Here is an 11,113-nt window from a genome sequence, read left to right as displayed (position 1 = left end):
GTTTACATTATCATGACAGTGTTTGTTGCTGCATAAAAGCTTTTGAATCGAAATAAAGACACAGTTGTGTTGAAATAAAGTTGAATTTGTGTTTTATATATTTTGGTTAAGTTTGTTTCCTATACCAGCTGTAAAAAATTGTCTAGTAAATCTGTTATTGATTTTAGTCTTATTTTAGTCGACTAAAATACCAAGCAATTTTAGTCGACTAAAATACCAAGCAATTTTAGTCGACTAAAATACCAAGCAATTTTAGTCGACTAAAATAAGACTAAAATTAAAACAAATCAGATGACTAAAACTTGACTAAAACTAAAAAGAATTATAGTCAAAAGACTAAGACTAAAACTAAATTAAAATTTCGTGTCAAAATTAACACTGGTTTGGAGCTTGACAGGTTCAGAACCCATTTACTTACGTTATATGAAAAGAGAGGCTAAAATGTTCTTAAATTTATTCAGTTATCGTTAGAAAGTTACATTCATAGCTTTCAGAAAGAAAGCAATTGTTTTGGAAAGATATGAAGGTGATTAAAAGATGACAGAACTTTCATTTTTAGGTGACTGCCCCTTTAAATCTAATACTCAACAGTAGCAGCTGAAAAGATATGAAGCAGACCAGGGATGGGAAAAAAGAGAGAGTGTGAGAGAGATAAAAGGGGCAATAAAGAAGAGAATAGAGCAGATGAAAGGATTGATCAGGCCAAAGGTCAAGTGCATTCCATCAGCGCCCACTTGACTTGAAACACAACAATAAGCCAAATCACTGAGAACACACACACAAACACACACACACAAACATACAACCCCTTAGCACAAATTGATTCTCAACCATATGAACAGTTTCAATGAGCCATGCAAACCTGCCTCTCTCTCTCTCTCTCTAGTCAATTCTATAAATTACATATTTACATTTAGTTTAACTTAATGTATTACTTAACTAAAAGTAAAACTTACAAATAATAAAAAATTATAGACACAAATTTAAGAAAAAGAAAAAAAATACAAAAGCACACAAAAAATTACTAAAATATTAAGAAAATATAAATATAAATGGAAACTAATTCAAAATATAATAATAACAGTATCTCACGTATCTAAATAGTATCTCAGTTATACATAAATAATAGCACTGATATACACATGCAAGGTAATGTAAGGCATATCAATGCTAAATATATATAAATATTATTATTATTATTATTATTTGCAGAAATTCATTTTATATACATTTTATTTTTTATATTTTGTATGCTTTCTGTCCATACGTATAGTGCCATACAAACCTGCATCTTTCTCTTCGTCTCTCTCCCTCTCTCGCCCTATCTTTTTCTTAATTTAACAGTCAGATTGCAAAATGGTAGGAGGCTCTTCCTTCTTTCTTTTCAAACAACATCATCTTATTTGCATTGATGCTGGGTTAATGCAAAAGGCCCAAGAGAGTGAGTCAATGGAACTAATCCAAACACACACACAAACACAGAGTTTCCCCTTGGGTCCAAGCACACTTAGGGACCTCACAAATCCAGCGTCTATGACAACGGTTAGGTCAGCCTAGATAAAGAGGATCCATTAGGGCAGGGGGGGAGAGAGAGGGAGGGTGGATGAATGGGGAGAGAGCGAGAGAGACGTGTCAACATGCTCATAACTCTAAGAGAGAAAGTTTTGATGTCGGGGCCCACATCACTTGTGTTTTAATTAACTGGTGTCATTAATGATCTCATTTGCATAGACAACACATTTGGATAGAGGTCTCAAGGGTCCTTTAAGTCATGCTGTACATTAGCCCTTTCTCTCATTTAAGTTTAAAACTGCTTTATTGGCATGGTTAAATAAATAAATAAATAAATAACATGATGTTTGTGTGTGTGTGTGTGTGTGTAGGGTACAGTACATACAGTCAAGACAAGCTATAATGTTTGCATACTAAACTTTGCTGGACAGTTTGAAAATATGTTAAAATGACTGCTAAGGTCAGGTTTGATAGACATAGCTAAAAGAGGCAGTCTATCAATTTCAGTGAAACACTGTGGGATTTTCGCCTCTTAAATGGGAGAAATAAATTTGAATATATTTGAATTTGAGATAATATGTCACAACATTACTAATTGTACTTAATTTTTCAACTAATAAATGCAGCATTGGTGAGCATGGGAGGCTTCTGTCAAAAAGGACATCTTACATCTTAAATAATGTTAATAATACAGTTAAAAAGGTTGTGTTATTCTACCTATTTACAAAACTGCTTCTAAGCATTTTATGCCTGTTGCACGATCATTGGTCATTTTCATTTTTAGTTTGCTGCTCCAGTCTACCCACTAGTGTCTTAGCCTTCTTCCTTTGATGACCATTCTTGCCATCTGCTCGCCTCTGTTCTGTTGTGTTTAAAGTTATAGATGTTATGCTAGAAAGCTTTTGTGTGTGTGACTGCGGCCGTGTGGTTTAAAGGTTCAGTTAATAGTTCACTCATAGCTGTGAGTGTGAGTGTGTGTGTGTGTGTGTGTGTATGTGTGTGTAGCTGACTCATGGTCATGCATGGTTGTGGCGTGTGGTTTTTCTAGCAAATGATGCTACAGTAGCATAATGGCTCGGTCAAATATCTGCTAGGATTAAATGGAGAGCGAATGGAGATTTTGGCTTCCCGAGTTTATATAGACCATAGACTGCAATGAAGTTTCAGAAGAGTAGTGTGCTCAAATTGTACTCAGATGAGAATATGATATATGTAGGTGCCAGTGTTATTCAAAACAATAAAATGTTCCTGTTGGTCTTTTTGTCTTTCTGTCATTTTGAGTTACGACTGATTACCGCACACTGTTCTTCTAATAGTCTCAAAGTCAGATAGAGACATGAGCGAGTGTGTGTAGTAGACGAATGTTAATCGATGCATCTGTAGGTAATGTCCTAAATCCAGAGCAGACGGGTCGATAGATGCTGATTGGCTGTAAATCTAGCGAATGGACGAGTTGCATCATGGCTCACAATCAAACTCTTGGGCAAAATGATTCCTGGTGGAGTTTGTTGATCCACTGAATTCTCTATTTGTCATGCAGCCAATAACGTTTTGGTCAATTTGATGTCATTGAGAGATGAGGATGACCTCACAAAACGAGGAATGAATTTGAAACAAACTATTGAATTGGCACAATCCAAATGAGGACCATCAGACTCGAAACTGACGTTGTTTTGTTTGAATGTTAAACATTAACACGGAACACAAGAGTTGGTTTGCACTTTAGAGAGTGAGTTCACTAACTGTGAATTTGAATCCCTCTGAAAAGTACCAGTGTGGTTCAGCTTCTCTCAACCATTAAAGAACCTGAGTAAACACTCGCCTGTTGACCGACTTGATTCAGTTTGGACATTTTGACCTTTACAGAAAGGAAATCGCTCTGAAACATGCAAGTATTTATGTATATGCAATTTGACTTTTTGGGTTTCAAAACAGGTTGTAAAGATAACACCAGAAGTCTTTGTGCACAAAGCATGTGTGTTTTGAAAATGGTTGCTAACTTTAAACTCTATTAAATGTTTAAATCGGGGCATTTTTATGTACAAGTGCTGAACATATGTAAATTCTGCTTATAGTGCCTCTTGGTCCCTCTATTAAAAACACAATCTTTTTTTCTTTTTTGTTGTTCATTGTTCTGGGCAGTTCTTGGCTGATTAAATCAGTCATGTTTTTGGCCAAATTGAACAGAATTTGTAACACCCGGGAATAGATTTGATTACAAATGAATCTATTCCACCCTGTTTATATGTCAACCTGAGCTCTTTGTACTTCACAGATGTGTTTGTCATTTTACACGCGATGACTTGGTGTATTATGCATGTGATATGATTTTCATTTGTGGTGGGATATGTTTTATATTTATCGCCCATCACATGTGGACACGTCTGACCTGTGTGTTCTGTAGAGCAAAGCGGACAGCCTCAGGCAAACACACATGCACACGGATCTCCGATTACACTGTATTGATTAATATTGTTTTAATATTTTTCTTCACGGCTAATAATTTTGTTTGTGGAAATGGTGTTTTAAAATGTTTGCATGATGAGTGTGTGTGAGAGCAGGAGTGTGTTCGGGCAGCGTAACCATTGTCTGTGCATGTACCATAGTGTACCAGCGTGGGTCAGGAACTGCAGGCAGTGAATGCTGGCACAAAGTAAGGTCACCATGTACCTTCACACACACATAGTGTTCTCTCCCTCGTTCATTCTCTCACAGACTGTGTGATAGTTCATTTGTGTTCTCTCTCATAATCAGGAACCTATCAGGAATGTAAACATAAATAGAGGAAACAGTGGTGAGATCTGCAGGAGTTAATATACTATTCGATCTGGAACTCTCTTCAGTCGAGAGAATCTATCTATCTATTTATCTATTATTTCTAATTGATACAATATTTAATGAAAATAGAATTAAATAATAAAAATAGTAAAATAAAAGTATCTCTGTCTGTTTGTTTGTATTAAATATTTATATTTAGAAATTATAGAATATTTTAATGTAATAAAAATAATAAAGTTACATATCTATCTAATCAGTCTGTCTTCTCACTGTCTGTTGTTCTATTGGTTGTCTGCGATTCTTTTAACTAAGTTTTATATTTTGCTTTATTGTTTTGTCTTATGGTTCATCTTTTTATCAATCGATTGCTCTTTTATTCTGTATATTTGTCCGTAGGTTTTCTTCTGTCTTCTTTTGTTTTTTGTCTGTTTTGTTTTTATCAGCTTTTGTCTATGTCTGTCAGTATTTTTTTTTTTCTTTTGATAACATAAAAATGCATTTTTGTTACATTTAATTGACGTGGCTCAGATTTTGAGGACAGATTTGAGCAATTGTGAACCTAGAGCTAGTTCAGAGGCATCAAGCTACCACACTACCATGATCTGATTGTGACAATCTAGTCCAGATGCCCTCTCTCTCTCATGTGTGTGTGTGTGCTGGAGTCAGTTGTGAGGGGGGTATGGGTCATTAAGTTGGTGTCCTTTGTTTTGTCAGTTTGTTTTGTTGAGCCCTGGTGTACTGAGTAAAACCAACCAAGCCGAAAATTGTCTGCAGCATGTTCAACCTCCCCCCCCCACCACCACCAAACACACACACACACACACACACACACATGGCCTGGAGTGGCGCCCACTTCCCCTCATTCCAGCCACTTCACCCTACATTGATCACAGATCAGCCTACATCTCTCTCTCTCTCTTTCTTTCTGTCTCTTAAGTCTAAATCTAGTTAGCTTGTTTTTATGTCACATTGTAGCAAATACAATGTTTTCAAGCACTACAGTTTTTAAAAATCAGAATGATATAAACAAGGGAAACTGACCATATCAATCTTACTTTAACCAGCTCAAAGATAAAATCTGATTGTGAGTGTTTATTAAAACAAAAAGCCACATGAGTGATTTCATCTTAATGAACAACATCACAACATCATGCAGAACCCTAAATGACCGTGACAGACCGGAGTGTCTTATTAGAACAGATTATGAATCAATACAGATGTTATTGGTAGATCATTTAAGGAAAAAGTCGATTAGCCTAACCAGATATGTGAGATATAATGAGGATAGTTTATTAGTCAAGTCCTGTAAGGTACAAATATCTCCCCTATATGAGGTGTTTGAGGAAAGCAGTTTTTCAGTTGCATTTGTTTTAATATTTGTTCATACTTGTACAAATTGTTGTGGACTCATTTATGTCTGGTTTTATGAATAATAGACTTTTGACTAGAGGTTTTGAATGGTTTGTGCTCTGCCCTCTACTGCCCAGTTTTCGCCTATATGGTGTATCTCAACTATGATATTGGTGGAACAATTCTATTTTTTAAATTTGATGAAATGTGTGTGTGTGTGTGTGTGTGTGTATATATATATATATATATATATATATATATATATATATATATATATATATATATATATATATATATATATATAGGTCTTTTTTTGCCTTTTTATGTTGAGCAAAGTGTTTTATGGTTCATATATTGCATAAACTTTAATAAAGTGTTTCTCATTGGTTTTCTCTTCTATAATGTTATACAGTGTAGTAATTATTTGGAAAAATTTCCCTCTATTACCCTATTACACTTTGACACACCAATAAATCAAAGCATGCTTCTAATAATGGGACTTTAATTTTCTGAGCGCCCATTTCCTCTCTACTTTTCTAATCTTTTTCTAATGAAGTGTTTTCACCTGTTGAACAGCACAAAAGACACTGCCCCGGCATTCTGGGACGCCCCGAAGGTCCTGCTGGGAGCCAATGAGAATTTGCGGAATCTGCGAATGATCTTTATTGTTGCAGAGCAGCAGGCCTGTTACCGTGGCGCTTTGATGTGCCGCCAATCAGAGTGCGGATTTTAAATATGTGCACATGTCCAACAAACTAGAGCACAGGGACCTGGAATACATCATCGTGTGGAATAATTAAACCCGGATTCAGGAGGGGGAGAAGAAATAGTGCTCCAGTGAAGAGAAGAAAAAAAGGAAACATAGAGCTCAGTAAACAATATCAGTCTTGGTGACACTGGGCTTCAATTCAGTTGGCTATACATCCAAGTGGACCAGCCAATCATATGTAACCAACCATAGACACCCTGGGTTTGTGACATGTGCAGGCATAATATAGCATTTGGTGTACTTTACATTTTAAAACAACAAACCATTTTTTTGTGCATTGATGTTAAAAAATAGTAATTTCCTAATTGCTAAATTAATCAGTGTGCGTACTTTTTTAAAATATATTTAGGGTTAGGGTTAGGGTTAGGGTTAGGTTTAGGGATAGTCACCCTTGAGTGATGATTCAAATGAATCATAGAGTCATTATCTGGTATGTAATTGTTCATTAAAATTAATGTTCTGAACAAACTGATTCACAATGAAATAATCCCCAATACTAATTGAAATTAACTAAAAGATTTGCTGCAGGAAAATAAATGTGTGAGAACTTGTATTTGGCGGCTTTACAGCTTGAATAAAGCTCTAAAAAGGAGACTCTTAAAAGAATCTTAAATTACACTTTTGTGAATGTGTTTTTCGCCCTTTTATTTATGGAATATACTCACTGTGTGTGTGTGTGTGTGTGTGTGTGTGTGTGTGTGTGTGTGTGTGTGTGTGTGTGTGTGTGTGTGTGTGTGTTGAAACTAGAGGATGTTGCTAAGTGTGAAACTACTAGAATTTCACAACATTTAATTATGGCATGTGGAGTGAGAGGTCAAAGTAGAGTGGATCTTCCTGTTTGTGTGTGTGTGTGTGTGTGTGTGTGTGTGTGTGTGTGTGTGAGTATGTGTATCTATCTATCTATCTAGTTTTCTTATTTCAGCTGTATGTATTCGGACATAATTTATCTCCATCTCCCTTCTTTTTTCCACATGTCAGATTTTCACGTCACTCTTTTTGATTTTCACTTTATCACTTCATTACCTCTCTCTCTGTCTCTGTGTCATTCTCAGCAGCTGTTTGTGATATTCTCTCTGGTTTAGCCCCGTCCTGTCCGGGTCGAAAACGATGCGGTGTATCTTTACACAGGGTTTAATTTAATTGCCGTATTTTTCTCGTATAAATGCTTAATTGAAGTGCCCAAGGCAGCGCTGCTAAAGTCAATAAAAGACTGAGAATAGGCTTTATAGGGCCTGTCTATGCCTGTAATTAGAGCCTCCAGGCAAAGCCAAAAATCTCTTAAATAAATGGTTATGCAAGAAAGTCCTGCTGAGAGAGGGGAGGAAAAAACCATTAGAGTGAGCAGGAGAGAGAGAGAGTACAAATCATCATCTGTACAGACACCTCAGGGATGGCCTCATCCTGACAGCAGCCTTACCACACACACACACACACACACACACACTTACACAACTGTGAAAATAAAACAAGTGAAAAGTGGGTAATTCATAGTCAAAGCAAAGGACTGTGAGAGCGAGAGAGAGATAATAGTGCAAAACCCTTTGTAAATATTAAATGAAATATGACAAGAGGGATTAGAGAAAACAGGAAGAAAGGAAAACTATAAAAAGTAGGAATTCCGTGATGAAAACATTGTGCAAAGGTTCTTAATGGAGTTCTCAGTTATTTTCATTAATATATATATATATATATATATATATATATATATATATATATATATATATATATATATATATATATATTTATATTGTCATTCAAACATTGTTATCAGTCTTTATGAGAAATAAAAAAAATAAAAATAAAAAGTGTTGACAGTAAGATTTAAAGCTAAAAAATTACCATAACTTCAACTTAAATGTCCATTTGCTCTCCATTCGGTCTCACTACTGCATAGGCTCTATCGATAGATATCTTGGAACAATTTGATGAGAAATGTGTGAGTTCATATTAAGATATGTGGTTATTGAAAGCAGGCTTTTGTAAACTGAACCTAATCTGAGACTCTGGGATGCCTTCTGAAACTTTAGCGGGTCTTTTTCTCAGGAGACCGTCTGAGGAGCAGAAAAGTCTCTCTATTTAATCTCACTGCTGTCTAAGAGAAACTGTTGAGATATAATAGAGATCTTATTTGGGATCTGTGTTTCCTAATGCATCTTTGTGCGACTGTGACATTTAAAGTGACCTTGATGTGTGTCCAAGTCTCTGAATGAGTTTGTTTCTCCTTAATGTAAACGAGTGTTTCTGGATCACTGACATCCCAGAGTTAATTGTCTGAAACGGGGTGTGTATGTGCATGTGTGTGTGTGTGTGTGTGTGTGTGTGTGTGTGTTGAATTCTTGTTCACTTGAGGGAATCCAGGTTTCAGGGGAAGAGGGCTGAACCAATGTAATGTGTGCACCGTGAGTTTGTCGAGTTGGGATTCTAATGCTCCTGTATCCACTTACCCTGATTGGAGCGTCTCAAATGTAGTCATGGAGATGCTAAGATGAGATGAAATGCTAATTTTGATGGCCGTTTCAAACGTTCCACCAGCTGCTCTGCAACACATCATAAGCCAAGCGGACAAATTAACAATATTTCTGTTTTCATCAAATAGAGTTGCACATAACTCACCATTTGCAACAACTCAAGCTATTTATTGATGACAAATAGGCCTTGCTCTGCAGGTAGTGTGTGTGTGTGTGTGTCTGTGTGTTTCGATGATAGATGATAGTGTTTGGAGCAGATAACTCACCAGGAGACTCGAGCAGAGACCAGCCAGGCCAAATTCTGCAAATCCCCGCAGACCAACCAACACTGCAGCCTCTGTTCATGCATGTGTGTGAGGTGATGTGTATGATAGAAGCACTGCTCTCTACACGCTCATGTCTCTGGTGTGTGTTCACACTGTTGTCTGTGGGTGTTTGTTTATTCAGCGTATTTTTGTGTGGATGTGAAAGGCTGCTGCCCTCATACACACACCGACACACGGTTTGGCGCCAGACAGGCGCTCTATCTCCTCTCAGGGATGTTGAGGGTCCGTCAGGATGGAGGGAAGGCTTGAACAAGGGAGGGATGGATAGTGGGTCAGATTGGCATGTAAGAGCAGTTCTGTTATCAGCTTTTAAAAGTCAGCCAGAGACCCCACTGCACATTAGACCCTTTGTCTGGACTGAGACGTGTGTGTGCGCTTGTTTCAGTGTTGTTGTGAGGGGGAAATTCCTGAAAATGTCATCAGGAATGTAGTAAAACATAGCCTTCTAAGTCTTCTGTTTTAGTGAGTCCTTCTTCATATTAATATCTTAATTTAAATCCAAAAATACCTGAAGTGTCTTTAAAGATTAGGTTTAGGGTTAAGGTGTAGCATAATTATTATTGTTTGGTATTTTGCCACTAATTATTGCTTTTGTTGTGTTGTTTTTGTTTTGTTTGACTTTCCTCAAAAAGACACTGATCGAAAAATTGCCATTGTGCAATGTGAATAGTTTTCACTTTGTTGCTCCAATAACACAAAATAATAATAATAATAATAATAATAATACAAAAATAATAAGCAGCACAATTGATTTTCGAGATTGATCATATTAAGACATTTCTGCTGATAATAATACTGTATATAAAGGATGCTGATAATTCAGTAATCAGTAACTGCCAACAGTTAAAAAAAATGTATATATTATAATGCATATAATCATTTACCTTTTTTTCTCAGACAATATCAAAAATTGCCTTTTTTTATTTGATTATTACTGAGAATTGTTGTGACTTTGTGTTGAGCTTTTTTTGTGGACTCTTACTTTCATTTGTGTAAACTTTGTAAACATTGATGAAATCTGTATTTTTTTTTTAAATTTTGTCATCTTGATTTTTGCCTCATCAGCAGTTAGCACTGTCATGCATTTCTTAACACGTGCGTTCCCTTGATGTGTGCCTGACAAGAACATCTAAGCATGTAGAATGTTGGAGCTAGTGGACGGTGAATGGAATGCTCTGGTCATGAGGAATGTTCTACAGGAGAATGCAGAATGTTCCTCTGTATTACGAATTCTATTTTCTGCACTCTAGTAGCATGCTGTGGTTTACACACAGGAGTGGAGCTTCTCATTAGCAGCACTGCTCCGCCTGATTGCCATATAATAATGGACAGGAGCAGCTCCCCCTCAGTCGCTGACCTGAGACCAGCCCTGTACATTCGACCAGATAATTGTCCAGGTTGGTGAGGATGATCCCAGCTCAGCATCTGCCCACAGCATGTAATGACAGCCCTCTTTCAGGACGCTGAGTTTCTATTGGCCGGCGTTCAGGCTTAAGGGGTTACGGAGAGTTCCCCTGGCACCTACACAAACACACCCTCACACACACTTTTGGATCCGACTCATGGTTACTTTGGTCCAGTTACAGTGTGCCAGAACCAATGAAATGTGTGTGTGATTCATTGCACAGAATCTGCAGCACATCTGGATCGTACTGTAATGCGGTGAACTCTTTAAAGGATGGTGCTCATTGGCCTAAGAATCTCAAAGCTTTATTGTGCAGCAAAAGTTTGAGAAAGTTTCATTAACTATTTGAAATTGAAAAGGGGCAAAAACAAAAGAAGATACTGACTAAAAGAAGATATACATCCAGATAGCAATCATGAGTAATCATAAATGTATTTATATGTATTTAAATCATCTGTGGACCTTAAAGGACCTTAAAATGTTTGTCCAATCATATTCCTTGGTC

The 11,113-nt window shown here is 36.7% G+C and overlaps 1 protein-coding gene across 1 annotated transcript in view; it reads right to left on the bottom strand.

Moving 5' to 3' along the window:
* Positions 1-3,364, bottom strand: part of LOC127985555 (SLAM family member 5-like) — a 7,009-nt gene extending 3,645 nt beyond the window's left edge. The window contains exon 1 of the mRNA XM_052587607.1: positions 3,335-3,364. Coding sequence (XP_052443567.1) covers positions 3,335-3,364 — 30 coding nt within the window. The remainder of the gene's footprint in view (positions 1-3,334) is intronic.
* Positions 3,365-11,113: the final 7,749 nt, after the last annotated feature.

This window comes from Carassius gibelio, chromosome B21, assembly GCF_023724105.1.
Source record: "Carassius gibelio isolate Cgi1373 ecotype wild population from Czech Republic chromosome B21, carGib1.2-hapl.c, whole genome shotgun sequence".
Lineage (NCBI taxonomy): Eukaryota > Metazoa > Chordata > Actinopteri > Cypriniformes > Cyprinidae > Carassius > Carassius gibelio.
Note: the sequence above shows the minus strand (reverse complement) of the source record. Positions and strands in the feature narration are given on the sequence as shown.